This window comes from Anoplopoma fimbria, chromosome 21 (assembly GCF_027596085.1).
Source record: "Anoplopoma fimbria isolate UVic2021 breed Golden Eagle Sablefish chromosome 21, Afim_UVic_2022, whole genome shotgun sequence".
NCBI lineage: Eukaryota > Metazoa > Chordata > Actinopteri > Perciformes > Anoplopomatidae > Anoplopoma > Anoplopoma fimbria.
Window position 1 is genome coordinate 15,854,741 of NC_072469.1, and position 19,919 is coordinate 15,874,659.

The following is a 19,919-nucleotide window of genomic DNA, read 5'->3' on the forward strand; positions in this document are numbered from 1 at the left end:
TACTTTCAAGGCAGCAAACAGCAACACAGTTTCTTACGGAATATTGTTCTTTAAAAAAAACAATGTTCCTTTTTTCCTTATCAACGCGCTTCTCCTCTTACCTCTACAACTGCACTACTGATGTCTATTCTCGACAGAATATTTTGACTTCCTATATTCAGTCTTCCTTTTTTCAAACCGAAATCCTTCTGAAATTGATTATTAAGCACAGTGTCTTAGAACATCAGAACAAGCAAGGTTTTTACAGGCGTTGCAGGATGAAGAGTGAGTTTTCAAAGCTGAAATTTGAACCATAATTGTTGATTCAATTATATAGATCAATAATGGTATTAAATCTGAATAGATACAGTTTTATTGTTTTGTGCTGTAGGGCAGTAGAAATCATGGTTGCAAAACCAAGTGATCAAATCTGTCATGCGTCAGATTTGTACATGTGTTTTTTTTTTTACACTTCAATTATTAATTCTGCTCTAATATCTTATATTACAAACACTGATAAGATGGCAGACATTATGACATATAATTGCAGGAAAAGCTGGTGTTATTAATAATATTGCTAATTGCTGTATTCCATGAAGGAGTCCTGCCATTGAGCATGCTGGGCCACTGCCACGACTTACATTTAACTGAACCGAACCATTGTTAATGTTATTAGCAAACCTGTGTTTTTCCCTCTATGACCAGTGAAAATATCTGGTATGTAAAAGGCCATCCTGGACTTGAATCAATCAAATGCATCTCAAAATTAGTGCTATGAACAGCTCAGGGGACTATAATTAAGAAAGGTAGGCTTATTCATTATAAACTCTGCAAGAAAAGGCCTACATCAAGCTGTAAGTTTCAATGACCGGTCCATAACCCTCCAGGGTCACCTTTATTGACACCTATTATTGCTAATACCCTCACAATAATTATGGCTTGTGGTTAGGTTGTTGGTTGATTTTTGTTGACATTGCACTTAATATAATACATCAATTTGAACACATTTGAGTCATATGGGCCCTAAAGAAGGCAGCCAGGTTTAAAGGGTCATTTATTTGTCATTTAACCACACAGGGTTGCACAATGAAATATAAATTGCCCAACACCCATATGACTGCTGTGACGATAGCAATCCGTCTGTTGATCTTTATCCTCACTCATGAACAAGACCAGTCATTTTCCAGCTGAGTAATTTTCCAGCTGAGAACCATGGCCTCAGACTTAGAGGTGCTGACTCTCATCCCAACTGCTTCACACCTGACTGCAAACTGCCCCAGTGCGTGCTGAAGGTCACGGTCCGAAGAAGCCAATAGGACCACATCATCCCGGCCTGGTATTCTGCAGGCACTGCCCACGACCTCCACGCGACAATGAAGAGGCGGGTCAACCAAGACAGCTCAACAATGTCCTGAGCCTTCAGTTCTTCCCCAAGTCTTTGATCTGTGCCTCCTCAATAGAGGACGCAATGGTTGGGTTCAGGAGTTCCTCAAAGTGGTCTTCCAAAGCTGGACAATATCCTCATTCAGGGTCAGCAGTTCCACTCCCCATGCTGAACACAGACTCAGACACTAAATGTTAACATGAGTAACCCTCTGTTGATAAAGCACTATGAATATATTTGTAGTTATAACTATACATATACCAGCCGCAGGAAATTTTCAGTGTCAAAAACTTTATTTCCTGCATGCTGGTGAATTTTGGGTGGGGCTTTATTTATGTAAAAGAAAACACAACTATCAGGGGTCACGGGTAGCTAACTTTCTAGAGTTTGCATCCTTTGTATCAAGGCTGAGTTTTTTCCTGTGCTGCATGTCATACCCTCTTTTCCCTCCCCTGCCTTTTGCTGTCTCTCTTTCAAGCTTCCACTATCAATAAATCAGAAATGAAAAAAAAAATCTGAGGCAAAATGAGGCAGCTGGTAACAATTCAAAAATATACTGCAGCAAGGCTCTCAGGCATTCTTAATTGCTTTTCAAATATTTATTCTCCCGAAGATCAACTTTTATCATTTAATGTTATCCCTGCAGAATCAACATGCATGTATGCAGGATTTACCTTGTTAGTGCGAGTGGCTGCAAGGGCTGTAAATGGTATAAACAGGAATATGACAGCACTTTGTGGTGACATATCACCTTCCAAAACAATGATACTTACAATTGTGGGTTTGAAACTATTTATTTCATGTTTTTTACACTGTTCAAGGCCAATGCACGTAAGGGACCGACTGCCTCATTTGAATGCCTTCCAGGCTATTTCCTAACATAGTGGATGAGAGGTAATCATCAAATACACTATCTTCTGGATAAAAAAGTATGTGTGTGTACCAACAAGCAGAGGGCGCCAAAGTACACATTTGTAAACACTGAATGCTCAACATGTCCTTGTTAATCATTTATAAACAAGCATGTAAACTGTATAAACTCAACTCCAACTCATTTAGCAATAAAGACCATGACCACCTGTTCATTAAATGCAAATCAACAAAATAACCATGCAGTAAATACTTTGTGGAAGTTATATTGTTCCGTTTTACATATGTAATGTTGCTGTATTATATAAGGTATGCATTTACATCACTTGTTTTTACAACATGAACCCTATTACCAACACTGAATGACCAAACCAATTCACTAAAGCTGCTGTTCATTGAGTGAGCCGCTGCTGCACATCAAGGAAAACAAATGGGCTTCTATAGAAAGTGAAGTCCATTGGTATCTACATGTATCCATATGATTTTCTAGAGAGTCCACAGTCTTTGAAAGGGATCTAACGTAGCGCTAAAGAAAGTTAGAAGGCACATATATGCCTGGTGCAATTCTAAAGCACGATTCTTTAGTGATCAAAATCAAAAGGACTGGGTCATTAAGATATTATTATATGTTTCATTCAAGAAATTGTGTGTTAGGTCAGTTACACAGAGCTGTTAAATTATTGCTTCATGTTGCTTTTCTTGTCTTTGGCAGTTATTGTGCCTGAATTCTTACAAAATCTGTCGGCACACATCAACTGCACATGGATTTTTCCATTTAAATGCACGGAAGAAGTTGATGGAGGTGCATGTTTAAACACCCCTGAACTTAAAAGGGGAAATTACCTAAAGCGAGTGCATTATACAAAAACAACATCTGCATTTAATTTCACATTAGCACATTGCCTGGCCATTAATTCCCTGCAGTAAGCCATCGTTAAACAATTTGTGAAGAGGGGTCATTTACACAAGACGGTAAAGAAAAATGTCTCATGGGGAGTTGAAGGGATTCGGTAAGGTCCAATGCTGAAATGGTTAGACATATTCAAGGAATTCCAAGAGGCCAAATAACGAACCAGCTACGTCACTGCAGTGCAAGCCAAGTCATGTCATGCCTCCTGTAGACTCTGCCCAGGTTGCGCCCCTTGCCTAAACCAAATGTAGTATTTCCAGTGAGAATGCATCTGACAGGGGGGTCTCAGAATCAACTTTATTGGCCATGTATGCGTATGTATACAAGGAATTTGACTCCTGTTTTTTCCACTCACTAGTACACAGAAACAGACAAATAGACAAAAATCAAAGAGATCAAAGAAGAACAAAGGATCAGGATAAACAATTACATTACATTACATTACATTACATTACATTACAGTCATTTAGCAAACGCTTTTATCCAAAGCGACTTACAGGAAGTGTATTCAACATAGGTATTCAAGAGAACTACTAGTCACCAGAAGTCATAAGTGCATCTCCTTTCTTAAACAAGCATCTAAAAGCATAAACCAGAGCAAAAGTATAGTGCAGAGGCAAATTACTACGAAAACAATAAGTGCAACAAACTAATACAAATACAATAAGTGCAACGAACTGATACGAATACAATAAGTGCAACAAACTAATACGAATGCAATAAGTGCTACGAGGAAGGCTCAGGGTAGTACTTCTTGAAGAGGTGAGTTTTCAGCCTGCGCCTAAAGATGGGCAGCGACTCTGCTGTTCTGACGTCAGTGGGGAGTTCATTCCACCACTGTGGGGCCAGGACAGAAAAAAGCTGTGACTGGGTCGATCGGCCGCAGGGACCTCTTTATTAACTTTATTAACCAATTAACTATTATGTACGCATGAAATATAAAATGCAAAAGTATATATATGAACATAAAACCCCCAAAAACGATGGCAATGAAATGGAGATAAAAGTGCAATGATGCAACGTGCAAAGATGCTTGAATAAATATGGAAAGGTTGTAACAGGATATTTTATGTACATGAGGTAGGTGGGATATGTATATGTATATATTTTTCAATTTAAAGGTACTGGGTTCTCCTGTTGTGTGCTACATCTGAAATTGCCCGGAGCTGATTCTTCAGAAATCGTCAAGGTTATATAAGAAACAGCTTTAATGTATTTGTAGGCCTTGGTCATTGTCACACTGCAGAAAGGATTTTTCTGGACAATAAAGGATTTTATTAAATAAATCAACCTACTGCCTTTGCTTCACAAAAATTGGAACCAGATTGCACTTTGTTTGGCAGTCAACTCTAATTGGTTCATTTTGGAGTTCCCCTCTTTCATTTGAGGAAAGATAAACATCCTTAAGCACATGTCACGCGGAATCAAATGCAGCTCCTGTGGTCTGAACAGACTTAAAATATTTGTGCTCCTTTGAAACTCAGCAGTGCCATCATGAAAACATCATGAAGTGCCTTCTAGGAAGTGCTTCCAGTACGGCAAACGTGATGAAGTGCCCTCCAGATTGCCCTTCTAGTGAAGAAAATGCGATAAAGTGAAGAAAAGGGGGCGTTAATTGGAGGAAACATGATGCAGTTCCCACTAGAGTGCCCTACAACCTTTCTGCTCACTGATGCCCAACCACATGCAGATTGGGATTTGCAACCTTTTTCTTCTTTTCAACCATGCCCCTCAAACAGCCTGAGTCGTCCACCTCGCCTGAGCGCAGCTACAAATGAGACGGGAACAACGCTCTGGCGATGAATGGAAGAAAGCCAGGGTTAATATACTGTGGGTTGGTGAGCTCATTGTAGCCAGGTGGTGAGCCTATGCCTCTAAATGGCCCTCAAACTGTCGGCAGCTGAGCCGTCAGTTTGCAGCTAACTGTGTCAACAGCCCTAACAGTGCAGACAACAGCTAAAGTAAGCTCACATGCACTAACATGCACTAAAAGCATGCTCAGCCAACCGGCTGAGAAAGCAGAGCAGCTTGGAAACGACACACCCATATCTTATATCTCAACTATATCATAGTTTATTCGTGCTGTACTACTGCTCTGAATGGATGACAGAGCGGATGATATCATGACTGCTAAAATGTTTGCGCCTTTAACAACAAAGTGCATTTACTGTGTTAGACAAAGATTTATTATTTCAGCCGTTACAGATAAATAATAAATCTGGTTTTACTTCTGAGGTCGTACCTTTTTAGCATATGACATCAAATTGGGAATAACAAAAAAATATTGAGTACAGGAAAACACAAAATGTTACCTTACACATAAACTACGATACCTTAAGGATGGCAGCATACAGTAGAATGGATGAAATTACTATATATGACAGTTACTATACGTGCCCGAAGCATGTGAGGTACATGTATTTATTTGTTATATTTGGCATGACGGGAGAGTCAATACCGCATTCACAAACATACATGCTAGTGCAAAGAAAATGCTAGACTCTCCCAGAAATGAGAGCATGATGAGATTCACTGCTACTAGCCTAATTATACATGTTAGATTGGTAGTCCAGTGGATCTATGATGTTTTGCAATAAGAAAAGATGAGATTTCAATACTGATTATTACATGTCAAACAGAGGTAGAATGGGCATTACAAAGAAATGGGATTTTTGTGACCCTTTAGCCAGCCAGCAAGGCTATCTATATCCAGTCTTTGGTATAAGCTAAGCTAACTGGCTGCTGAAGAGAGCATGTGTTTCCCAAACATTTTGAACATTTTATTTATTAATATTGTAGGTCTTAGACAACATATTGAGCTTGTTTATTCTCAATGACGGATGTCATGAATGCTAAAACTCAAACCATCCATTTGTGCCTATACCATTTAGTTACTGTCATGTACTGTTGTTTGCTGTTTTACATTTATTTGGGGTTCGTACCTGTGCTCTTAACCTAGCACATGCTAAGGCTGCAGTGATTATACCAAAAGTAAGGAAAACACAATTAAAAATGAATTGATTCAATAACTGATTGCTGTAAAATGTGTGTTAGTATATAATTTCTTTAATCAGATGAAGCTCTCTCATGCAATTCACACATAATGAACATAATAATGTTAATAAAACAAAACAGTTATAACAAAACATAAAAGTAGTCACATAACACTGGTGCTGAAACACTGGTGAAATGCAACGTCAGCAACATCAAAAAAGAAGCAAAAATCATTATGAATTATAATCATATACAGTAAGTATTGTTCAAAGGAAATCACAATGAAAGGAATGGAAAAGAATGTTATCTTAAGTATAAGGTGGATAATTTTCCAAGCAGCTGCCTTTCATAAGAGGTATACAAGTTTGTTAAGTCTTCCTCGTAGCATTTATTGCATTCGTATTAGTTGTTGCACTTACTGTATTCGTATCAGTTCGCTGCACTTATTGAATTCGTATTTGTTTACTGCACTTATCCTATTCGTAGTAGTTTGTAGCACTTATTATATTCGTATTAGTCTGTTGCAATTATTGTTCTCGTAGTAATTTGCCTCTGCACTATACTTTTGCTCTGGCTTATGCTTTAAGATGCTTGTTTAAGAAAGGAGATGCACTTATGACTTCTGGTGACTAGTAGTTCTCTTGAATACCTATGTTGAATACACTTCCTGTAAGTCGCTTTGGATAAAAGCGTCTGCTAAATGACTGTAATGTAATGTAATGTAATGTAATGTTAAACTCCTTAAAAATGTGCACTAACTGATGCTTATTGCTCCACCCATGTGATGCATCAGTCTGTCTGTTGAGGTGGTTGACTAACTGTTATAACACAATCATGGCAGTTCGGGGGATGCTATCTGTGTTTGAGTTTATTTTTGCGTCTCAGCTCTGTTGCATTGGTGTACTTTATCTTCTTAACTAGTATTACGAGGTTATCCGGCGGCAGAAGCAGATTGCATTGAAGAAGCGGCAGTGGCATGTGGCGCCTTGGTCACAGCAGCCAAACTGGGGCAGACAGCTTTGTGTGAGCTGTGAGCACTCAGGCTTCACAGGATTGGGTGCCGCTTTAGAAGGAGGGGGAGCGCTATTTGGAAGAGCAGGGACCACTTTGGGCTTCTGGAAGGTGGAGAGAACAGAGGGAGGGAAGCACAGTAGATGAATAGGAGAGCATCACAATCCAGTGCTACAGTAATAATCCCTATATAACCTTCTCCTTTGATGTATAAAAAGGGATGGTTTTGTTTATTGAGAGCTGAAAACTCAAAGCTTTCTCAATGGCTCAGAGCTGAAACAAAAACAGATTTATTAAAAGGCGCACTATATATTGTGAAGTCATTTTTGTCTTTTGTGTACATTAACAACTATGTCTCAAATCTGTGAAACCAAGAGTGAAGACTATATGACATGGTGATTTATCAGATATGTGCAAAATGTAGCTGATCCTTTTTACTTCTTTTTAAATGAAATTTCCAACCGACATCATTCATTTTTTAATAAATCACAAATCAAGATTTAAGACCATTCCAGATAATTGAATTATTGATTGATGTGCAGAAATTGATTCTATTAACTAGAAATGTCAATGCTCAACGTTACTTGAATTAACTACAGATCTTACCGATGCATGAATCCTTTGTCTTTCATACTGTCCTCTCCTCGCAAACAGGGGTCCCTGTCGGCCTTGGATTAAAGACCCTGTTGAAACAATAACAAGAATGTGTTTAGGAATTAATGCTGCCGGAGACTGCTTTGTGTTCAATCTAAGATCAACATTAGTCCCAGTTTGTGCCTCTCATGTATTACCATTACTGTACATTTGAGTCACAAAGCTAAGCATCAGGGTTTTATACTTAAATACATCATTAAAATATTTGTTTAACATGTATTATCAGAAGAATACATAAAGTATCAAAAGTAAAAGTATTTATTATACAGAATGAACACTGTCAGAGTCACATTATTATCATATATAATAAAATAGTATTATACTATATATCATATGCTTATTATTATAAAAATAATTATAATATATAAGCAGCATTTTAATGTTGTAGCTGGTTGACATGGACCAAACGCTAACTACTTATTATACTGTCTGGTAGTCAGTAGTAATGCATCACATATAATAAATTATACGGTTTGTATGTCAAATCCTAAAGGCCCTTCACACCTATAGTTCACACACACAGGATCAGTTGTTTTGACTAGCACCATGCTTGATATCTGGCTCACCCTCCATTTGACATATCTGGTGAGGGGCCACTTACCCAGTAATCCTTCTTAGTGCAAATAGTTTGGTGACATCCCATAATTTTCAGTATAGCTCCAACCAACTTACACTAGAGGTTCAATCAGCCAGAGTGGTTGAAAACACCTGTGGGGGTGTGAAGAGACTATAATTTGATATGCAAGTTAAAAGTACAATATTTATCTCTGAAATGCTGTGGAGTACATTATGTAAGTAAAGTACAACACCCTTTTTTTAATGTAATGTGAAGCAAACCGAGGCTAGGTCACCATTTGCACATTTTGACTACATAGTAAATATATAGTAAAGTATCATAGTATATTTTAAGTATCTACTAATCACTAGAAAATAAAGCATGTCAAGATCATAATACAATAATTCTGTATTCATAAATCAACAAAAAAAAAAGATAATTTAAATATAGATACTGTATTTTCTTTCTTTTGGTCAGAGCGTTTGTTTCATTGATTGCTCACAAGATGTAACAGCGAGAGGGAATTTCCACAAAAATAAAAAATAAATGGTTTTGAAGAAGATAACCAACCCTGCCTTTAAACTGCTTTGAACTGCATAAGGTTCAACTTTCATTCGATGTCATTGTACTGCATAGGGGTTGCAACTACACGCAGTTGAGGTCCCTTTATCAAAGAAAAACCAACAACAAAACAAAGCAAAAACTGTAGTGCATTCCTGTAGTGTATTTTTTTTTTATTATTTGCATCAGGAGGAATGTTAACAGTATAGCAACAAAAACACTGGTAAATTCTGGGCAGATAATAAGGCCTGCATCTTAACATTTAAAACTCTACATCAAAAATGAATTGTAGCTTCCTTGTGATGCCGACTCTATTCCAGCACAAAACATTGAGGTGGTTTAGAGGGAGTTTTTCATGTGTACCACTGAATCCAGACAGACCGCTGGAAAGAGTTCAATCCAGTGAGCTAATAAGATTGATCTGCATAAGGTACTATTACAGTCGTTATACAGTAATACTAAAAATTTGGTGTTTGATTTTGGAGCTCTAGATTATGAAACAGAGCTTGCAACAAGAGTTTTCTTTAAAATGTTGATGTTTGGAGAGAGAGTGCGAGAAAGAGAAAGTGAGAGAATGTTTGAAAAATCTGTTGATGGTAAATGGAGACAGCGGAAATGTACACGTGTGACCGATTTTCACAACAAGGTATTAAGGGAATATCCCAAAAATAAAAATCTACAAATTTGTGAGGGAAATGTCATTTTATTTGATTTTTGTGTTGCTAGAAAAACAAGAACAATATTCTCTGACTGGAGTTAGAGATTTTCCAGGGTAAAAGTCCCAAATCTCTATCTTGCAATAGCTACATTTCTGAATACTCCAGGTGCTAAAAAAACACATTGCTGTAAAATTCCTCACAATGATTGATATATTTGACTTCAGGACATCTCTGACTACATACAGTGGATATAAAAAGTCTACACACCCCTGTTAAAATGCCAGGTTTTCTGTGATGTAAAAAAACGAGACAAAGATAAATCATGTCCGAACTTTTTCCACCTTTAATGTGACCTATAACGTGAACAATTCAATTGAAAAACAAACTGAAATCCTTCAGGGGGAAAAATAAAAAATAAAAAACTTACAATAACCTGGTTGCATTAATATGAACACCCTTCAACTAATACTTTGTTGAAGCACCTTTTGATTTTATTACAGCACTCAGTCTTTTTGGGTAGGAGTCTATTAGCATGGCACATCTTGACTTGGCAATATTTGCCCACTCTTCTTTGCAAAAGAGCTCCAAATCTGTCAGATTGCGAGGGCATCTCCTGTTCACAGCCCTCTTCAGATCACCCCACAGATGTTCAATTGGATTCAGGTCTGGGCTCTGGCTGGGCCATTCCAAAACTTTAATCTTCTTCTGGTGAAGCCATGCTTTTGTTGATTTGGATGTATGCTTTGGGTCGTTGTCGTGCTGAAAGGTGAAATTCCTCTTCATCTTTCTAACGGAAGCCTGAAGGTTTTGTGCCAAAATTGACTGGTATTTGGAACTGTTCATAATTCCCTCCACCCTGACTAAGGCCCCGGTTCCAGCTGAAGAAAAACAGCCCCAAAGCATGATGCTGCCACCACCATGCTTCACTGTGGGTATGGTGTTCTTTGGGTGATGTGCAGTGTTGTTTTTGTGCCAAACATACCTTTTGGAATTATGGCCAAAAAGTTCAACCTTGGTTTCATCAGACCATAGCACATTTTCCCATATGCTTTTGGGAGACTTCATGTAAGTTTTGGCAAAATTTAGCCGGGCTTGGATGTTTTTCTTGGTAAGAAAAGGCTTCCGTCTTGCCACCCCACCCCATAGCCCAAACATATGAAGAATACGGGAGATTGTTGTCAGATGTAGTACACAGCCAGTACTTGCCAGAAATTCCTGCAGCTCCTTTAATGTTGCTGTAGGCCTCTTGGAAGCCTGTCTGACCAGTTTTCTTCTCGTCTTTTCATCAATGTTGGAGGGACGTCCAGTTCTTGGTAATGTCACTGTTGTGCCATATTTTCTCCACTTGATGATGACTGTCTTCACTGTGTTCCATGGTATATCTAATGCCTTGGAAATTCTTTTGTACCCTTCTCCTGACTGATACCTTTCAACAATGAGATCCCTCTGATGCTTTGGAAGCTCTCTGCAGACCATGGCTTTTGCTGTAAGATGCAACTAAGAAAATGTCAGGAAAATCCTACTAGAACAGCTGAACTTTATTTGGGATTAATCAGAGTCACTTTAAATGATGGCAGGTGAGTACTGACTACTATTTAACATGAGTTTGAATGTGATTGGTTAATTCTGAACACATCCACATCCCCAGTTATAAGAGGGTGTGCACACTTATGCAATCACATTATTTTACTTTTTATTTTTTCCCCTAAAAGATTTCAGTTTGTTTTTCAATTGAATTGTTCACGTTATAGGTCACATTAATGGTGGAAAAAGTTCCGACATGATTTAACTTGGTCTCATTTATTTAAATATCACAAAAACATGGCATTTTAACAGGGGTGTGTAGACTTTTTATATCCACTGTACATACTAAAATGTGATGCTGGACACATTTTTGTGTGAATGGACGATTACGTTTTATCTTATGTTATGTTAAATGACTTAAATCTGAAAATAAATGTAGCTTTTTCAAGGTAGAAATGTCAGACTTTTACTATCGTTAATATCTGAATTGATACTATTCTTGATTTTGTGTCTGTATGTAGCTGATGTCTTCAACTGAAATGCCATTGTCAGGAATTATTCATTTAATTTTTCCAGCAACCAAATATCACAGACATTTGCCCGACTATTTTGTGGTATTTTCTCTTTAATTCATTAGGAACAGAGACAACATAATTCAAAATGTAATCCATTAAATATTATTGCCATATAGGTATTTTGTACCCTCGTTGACACCTTAATTTGAAAACCGGACGTAGTCACATCTGTATCCCTATAGTATCCATTTACTAACTTCACCAAGTCCATCACTGTCAGCTCATCTGAGCTGTTTGAATACATTTACCCTCGGAATTATTTCACCCAAACATTTTAAGTGGGAATGTGTTAAGCGGAATGTTTCCTGGTGATAAGAAATTAGTTAACTCGTTATCTCAAGAGAACAAGCTTGTTTTCTAGAGATAACTAAAAGCAACTCTTGATCTGACAATAAGGGTATTTCATTTTTTTTTTTTATCCTGTCTGTTTAGGGATACCACAGGTAAGTGTCTGGAAAGTGAAGCCAATGCAAAAGTGTCTTAAACTTGCATGATCTCTATCGATCAGCAGGGGGCGACTTCTCCAGTTGGAAAATAAGTCAGATTGTATGGAAGTCTATGAGAAAATGATCCTACTTCTCACTTGATTTATTTCCTCATTAAACTTTGTAAACATGAGTTTGTTGTCTCAATCTCTAGTTTCAAGTCTTCTTCAATACAGCATGATGTTCATTTAGTAAGTTATGGTTCATTTAGAGTCAACTAGACCATAAAGAAGAGTATGCTTTGTGGCGGGCTTACTTTGATTAACAAGCCGCCTCCACTACTAGAGCCGTATATGGCGTCATTTCATCACTCTTACGAATTCCAATTATGGTAACTTCCGTTTATTGGTTGCAAAAAACAATAACATGGCAACAGCTATTCTTCAAGATGGCGACTGGGAAATCGTCAAACTCGAGGCTTCAAAATGGCAGTCCACAAATCAATGGGTGACGTCACGATGACTACGTCTACTTCTATATACAGTTTATAGTCTGGACTACACTGAAGACTGTGACAGACTGACGGCTGACTCATATGATCCGGTCCAATATACAGTCTATGGTTGAATGCACATCTGGGCGTATGAATCCTACTGCTTTGCTTGCCGCATCAGCAGGTCCGTTACGTCTCATAAAGTATGAAATATCTGCGTCGACACTGGGCTGCCTTTTGTTTTTTAAACTATGACAATCTGATAATAATTTGCATCTCTTTTTTTACTTTTTTTGTATAGGGGGTTGATTTTTTTTAGAATCAAAGTCCAAATTAGTTTTATTCGCAAAGTATGTGTAGCCTACACACACAAGTCATTTTGACTCCATCACTTTCAATGTACAATAAACTAAGCAAAGGACAAGAGTACAATACATTGTGCCGAATCCGTACAGATGAACAGAACATGATCGGACATAATGTCCAATAACAAATGTAAACATTTTCTGTACTAACCATGTAGGCTACACATACAATAAATCTGATGCTGCACATATCTATAAATGGATCCCAGCCGTCAAAATGTATACATTTTATCATCCATACTTAAACCTGATTCTGGCGTTCAGTACTTGCACTCTTCCACTCTGTATTGCAACTGCTGCACAACTAGTTTCTATTGTGTCCCAATCCAGCGGCTGCAGCCTTCGGAGGACCCAGCCTTCGCGGTCTACGTCGGCCGGGTCCTTTGAATACCGCGAAGGCTGCACTAGCGGTCTCTGAAATGAGAAGGTCTGGTCCACAAATTATTTCCTATTTACGTCACCAGCTTTTCGCGCCCCCACCCTTTTGCCGCTCCCGTCTCCTAGCAACCAGCTGCGGTTGTCATAAAAGAGTATTAAAAAAAGAAAGTTAAAATATTAAAATGAACGAGCTGCTGTAAATAGCGCAGCGGCTCTCGGTAATTAGCTGGTTAGTCAATAGTGTCACGTAAATTAACCATCATTTTAACATAAGTGTGATCTGATCAGGTCCCTTGTTTTTAGTTTTAACAATTGTATCTGTAAATATTCACTTGAGTTAAAACCCAATAATTATATTTAAATGTGAATTATCCCGTTGCTGGTCCACTAGTCACCATGTCGATTAAAAAAAACCAATCAACTTCACCGGCACGCAATGCTTCTTGGGATATGTTGGGCCGCGAAGGATCCATCAGTTGTATCCTCCGAATCTGGTAAAGTAGGCTGCATGTGTCGGCCGCATTAGAAGGAGTCGACGAAATGGGCCACTGTGACGTAATCGGTCTACAAATGCACCCTCCGAAGGATGCAGCCGCTGGATTGGGACCCAGTGTAGTCACTGTCACAGTGTAGTAGTCACAGTGTACTAGTCACAGTGTAGTCCTTATCTTTCTTTCTCGCCAGTTTCATATCTGTCACAACATGGTATAAAGATGAGCCCAACCACCGCCCAAGGCCAACCCCACGATACAGAGACTTATAGTAACATATTGAACAGGATTTCACAAATTGGCAAGGCAACACAATCAATTCAACACCACTTCTGTCAACTAAGTACGAAAGTTATTTCATATTCAGACTTAAATTAAATCTGTTTTAATTATTTTAGTCCCGGTTGAGATTATATTCCCTTTAAAAACTCTACTAAAAATGCATTTTAGTAGTAGGTCTATTAATAGTAGACCTTATAATGATGCTATATATAAATGTTAATGGTCAGTTTTAAAATAATCTATGTATTGAATATGTCTTAAATATGAATGTATCGTTCATTTTGCCTACTTTTAGTCCTAATATATTTTTTATATAAGATTATGTTTTGTTGGATTGTCTTTATAAAAAATACACTCAATAAACTTAGTGTAGGTAGGTCCCTATTATAACAGTACAAATACCTGCGTACATTATCCGTCTAAAAAAAAAAAAAAAAAAAAAGGTAGCAGTTTGGAGAGAAGTGTATAAAAGAGCGCAGGTCGTGCACTCACCTGTGCTGGGGGGCTGAGTCTTCTGGGGAGCTTTAGCCCTGCTGCCTGGCACATTACTGTGGCCAGCCCGCGGATCGTTGCGGTTGTAGAGTCCAGCACTGACTACGGTCAAATGCAGAATGCACAACCACATGACAGCCAGCTTCATCCCGACCGTAACCGGCTGCTTCTCCTCGGATGCCAAGATGGGGCCCGCGGAGGAAGACGTAGAAAGAACCGCGTGTTGCGTTGCCAGCTGCAGCCTGTAGGCTACATCCAGCTTTTTGCCCGTCTTGTTCTTTGTTTCTGCGTCTCGCTCCTCTCGGATCTCAATTTATTTGAGAGGCAGGTTTCAGCAGTACACGCCCCCCTTGTCTCCATGCCTCTGAGAAATAAAAACAACCGTGACCTGAATCATTTTTAACAAGGAATGATTCTTGAATATATTATCAACAAGAATATAACTTCTCTTGTTTCTCATAGAATCTAACTTTGGAGCTTTTCTCATACCCACACCCCATGTGATATTATTAATATTATATAGTTACATTGTTCTATCAAAGGATATAAATTATATTAATTAAGCCCTGCTGCCTATTTGTTCTGCACTGTTTCATAAACAATCGGGTGAAGTATAGGACACTGTAGATCTATCTTTTGCTTAAGAGGTATTGGACATAAGATAATATACAATGTCCATAATGATTAGGCAAATCAGATCTCTGGGGCAGCAGCTTGGCTTTAACTTGAGCTTTACATTGTTCTGCTGCGGGGATTCATAGCCATACTTCATCAGAACACTGTGTTCCCTCTGTCATTACAAAGGAAAAGTAGAGCAGCTGTAACTGATCACCCAGTGCCAAAAAAAAAATACTAATTGATTTGATTTTTAAACTGATTTATATTTTGATTGTGCACTTTGGAATATAAAGTTAACAGTGGGGACTGCTTACTCTAAACTATTTTACACTGACAATATTTCTGATGAACATTTTTAAAATGTGTTTGAAATACAAAATAGTATTTTGTAATTAACATTTGACTTGATGGAAATTTAGTTTTTTTCAAAATATTAAAGTGTTCTGTATCATAAAAAAATATGAAGGGGTTGAATACAATTGTAGCTGCTATCCCCCAAAAGGATGTTTGCTTTGAAGATAAGATAAGCCTTTATTGACCCCCAGAGGGTAAATCCGGTGGTTGCAGCAGCACTAGGACAGAATAATTACAGATAAATAAGTAAAAAAATCTCCCCCATGAAACTAAAACTTAGCACTCTTTCTGTAAACTGGTTATTAGACTTCTTCACAAACAGACCCCAGGCCATATGGATTGACATGCACACCTCCTCCTCTATGGTGTTGAACATCGGAGCCCCCCAGGGCTGTGTGCTAGGACCCCCTCCATCTAACATACATATATGCTTCCCCAAACATGAACAGACCACGTTTGATCCTCAAAGGAAATCCTCAAATCCTCGCTCGGAAACAACATCACAAACAACCTGACATTGTCATCAAACATCTCCATCCTGGTAAAGAAAGCTCATAAACGGCTGTATTTCACAAGGAAACTTAAGAAGGCGAAATTCCTGTGCTAAGTTCTTGTCAACTTTTACAGAGGAGCAATCAAAGCATCCTGACTGGAACATTACAAATTAGCATGGGATGTGCACGGCCCAGGCCACAAGGGCTCTACAGCGGGTGAATAAAAACGCCCAACATCATTGGTCATCAGGTGCTGTAACACCAAGTTTCAGAACAGTTTCTTTGCCTACACTGTAAACAATTGCTGTAAATTTACAGCCAATTTCCAACACTAATCTACTGTATTTATGTAATACGGTTTTGTACTGTAGTTAGCAATGCATTGAGGGCTGGCCCATTTGAAGCAACAGCACAGAGGCCCTAAACAGTATCCTAATGTTTTTAATTACAGTACACTACAGTATTTTGGGGAAATTTGTGTATACTGGCTTTGGCCATGGGACTTTTTTAGAAACGCCAAAGGAGGACACACTTCGGAGGACATTTGCTACAAATGAACATCCTGCTCCATCTGCATCGATCCGGATGTGCAGCTACAAATCAGACGGTAATTAAAATCAACATTATTTTCCACTCACTATCTTATTCACACAGGTAATGTAGCATTACCAAAAATAAGGTATTAAATAAAAAAGATGCTCAGCAAGCTGTATAGCTAGCCACCATTATTTTAAAATCAATGAGCTTGTAATTTGAATGGCTCAAACATTTATATTTATGTGTGTTTTACAGTCAACGTGTTTAATCAAATGCTAACCGTTTATCATCTGGGAATTTTCTTTAGATCGGTAGCGCTTGTTGCTAGCTAGCTAGCTGATAGCCTTTTTGCCGCTTGTTAAGAGCTTCAAATGCCATGAAAAAACACAAAAAAAACTTGAAGGTGGTAATTGCGAGGGTTCATTTCAAGTAGAGAGGTGGTTTATCTTTAAGGGAAGAGTGTGTGTATTTTGTTCTGCAGCAAAAATGTTCCCCTGTCAGATCTGTGGTCATAACTGTGCCTCAATATTGGCTTATATAAGGCACATGAGAATTCATAAAAATACATCTGTAGCCGACTCTCGACTACCGTAGGTTCTCCCCAACACAGATACGGCTTCAGCAGGTAAGGTTAACAAAGGTATATTTATTTATTTCAAAATACTCGGTCCACCGTTCCCGGAACGCCACCACCCTGATGGCTTCACGCTCCCGTCTCAGTCCTCGTTCCTCGTGTGTGACTGTTCCTCCTCTAGAACTCCAGTCTGCTCCTGCTTAAGTAGGTTTGGCATAATTATCACCACATTACAGCTGTGTTGATTGAACTCACCACGGCACTGTTCCCATGAACCACTCCCACACCTCTCTCCCCTGCAGCTGAGCGCAGACCACGCCCACTGCCACAACATCTTATTTAAGATTTAAGTGTGTTTTGCTGGATTGCAGTTGGACTTTTCTGAACTTTTCAACTTTTAATGGTCACATTCACAGATATAAAGACAAATGTTTGGTTAGGCCTAGGTTGTGTGGTGTAGTTGAATAAATGTCACGCTGAATATTGCAGTGCAAGGTGTTTTAAAGGCCTTTTACTCTCATTTGAAAATGCACATCAGAGAGGGAAAAACAGTTGCTTGTCCTAATAGACACTGTGACAAGAGGTTTACAGTGTTATCTACATTCACATCACACATGAGTATAAAACATAAAAATGGTGCTGAAGGAAATCTGATTGATTCAGTTGCAAGTCCTGAAATCTCCCATGAAAGTGAAAGATAGTCTGATACGGATATTAATTCTCCCGGTGATGAAGATGATGAGCAATCAGAGATTTACCCAGAAAATGCTGATGAATCCCAGTTCTTGAAAAATGTAGCCCTGTTTATTTGAAATTGCAAGCAAGGTTGTTGCTTCCATCGTCTGTCATTCAGACAATTATTGAAGATTTTCAAGAAATACATGATATAAGCCAGTCACATTTGCTTTTCAAACTTAAAGAGAAGTTGGTTACACTTGGGTTTTCAGAAGCTGACACCAGCAATGTGATCAATGACCTAAAAACTGAGGAGCAGCATAATTACAAAAAATATCTCATGATATCAGTACCAGTAAAATCACATCGATATATTAGAAAAACGAAATTACCAGGTAAGAAAAAGTGTTCCTAATAGTTTTTCATTCAGTCTCTGATCTAAGACATTGTGATTTCAGATCATTGGTATAAACCAGAGAGGGGATCAAAAGCCATACGGGGCAAGATGTCTCCAAGAAACGGGTGAGATTGTCCAGAAGAAATCTACCACTGTCAATACAAAGGTCTCGACACTTCTGAAGAACCTCCTCAACTTTGAATGGGACTTCTATAGGTGAACTCACCACGGCACTGTTGTTTTGAACCACTCCCACATTCAGCCACCTTTGTATTATCAGCTGAGTGCAGACCACGCCCACTGCCACAACATCTTATTTGTTGGTCATCTCCACCTGACCCAGAATATTCCTCTTTAGATGAGGACTGTCCACATCCAACCAGACTCCTTCCTCATGCACCTACCTCACAGGACTCTTTTCTGAGGCAAAACACAAGCCTACCTCAAATTACTCTTTTAAGAGGTAAAACATGTGCTTACCTTTTGTTTTTTTACCCAAATGTTGCTATTGATGCATATTTTCAAAATGTTTTTGCTGATGTATATTTTCAAAATGGTCTTAATGCAAATTTTCTAAATGTTCTTACGGATAAATATTTTCCCAAATAGTGTTAATACAATTTTTTTAAATGTTCTTACTCATGTATATTTTCAAAACGTTCTTAATCCAAATTTTCAAAATGTTGTTAATCGTGTAGTTTGTTTTACTAATGTTGCTGATAATGCATATTTTCTAAATGTTCTTTCTGATGTATATTTTCACAGACAGAAGAGAATACATTGAAAATACTGATATTGTAGATATTTTAAACTGCTTTTTGAAAGAACATACATGTACCTCAAATGATTCTCTATAGGTTAAACACTTATTTCCTCTGTATTAGTTTTCTTTGTATTCAGCCTGTTCAAATCCAGGTCAAATTTGAGTTTGGTAAGATAACCCACTTAAAACAATAATTTGTAAGGAGTAACAACTTATATATCAGGTGTTTACAAGTTTCAAGTAAGGGTCAGTCATTGACATGCAATTTAAGAATTTAAAGTTATTGCCATTGTTTCGGGGAGACACTATTAGGCAGTTTTTATTTTGCTACTCTTGTTTCCTTGGGTTGTCCAAGTGTTTTTTGTTGTTGTTGTTTTTATTAGAGTGGTAGTATTTATGTTGACACGGCCTTGCTAAATAAAAATGTGTGTGATTTATATCGTCTCTAGGTTGTCTGTAGCCCACTGAACAATACAGTTCTAATGTTAATTGCATTGCAGCTTGATATTTTAGATATTCTTAACTGCTAAATTGAGTTAATGTATAATCAATTTTGCCTGTGTGCAATAAACACTGAGAATTTAAAGTAATCCAACCACCTAGCCAGAATGTTACTGTAAATTCTAATAATCACAGAAATATACTACATTCTCTTTTTACTGTAATAGACTGTGAAATTGTTCAACAGTATGACTACTGTAGAATTACAGTATACTGCTGGTGTCTCTGCTGCCAATATCTTGCTGTAGATTGAACAAATACAGAAATATACAGTATTCTACATTTACAGTATTAGGCTGTAAAGTCATTTCACAGTATGAGTACTGTAAAATAACAGTAAAGTGCTGGCGTCTCTGCTGCCAGTATTTTACTGTAGATTGAAATAATACAGAAATATACAGTA

At 38.0% G+C, this 19,919-nt stretch overlaps 1 protein-coding gene across 1 annotated transcript; it reads right to left on the reverse strand.

Annotated features, from left to right (window-relative positions):
* Positions 1–7,060: 7,060 nt before the first annotated feature.
* LOC129111047 (agouti-related protein-like) lies at positions 7,061–14,784 on the reverse strand. The gene is made up of 3 exons (XM_054623341.1): positions 14,604–14,784; positions 7,755–7,831; positions 7,061–7,252 (listed from the first exon to the last, which is right to left on the reverse strand). Exons 1-3 carry the CDS (start codon positions 14,749–14,751, stop codon positions 7,061–7,063), a joined length of 417 nt encoding a protein of 138 aa, XP_054479316.1. The 5' UTR covers positions 14,752–14,784.
* Positions 14,785–19,919: the final 5,135 nt, after the last annotated feature.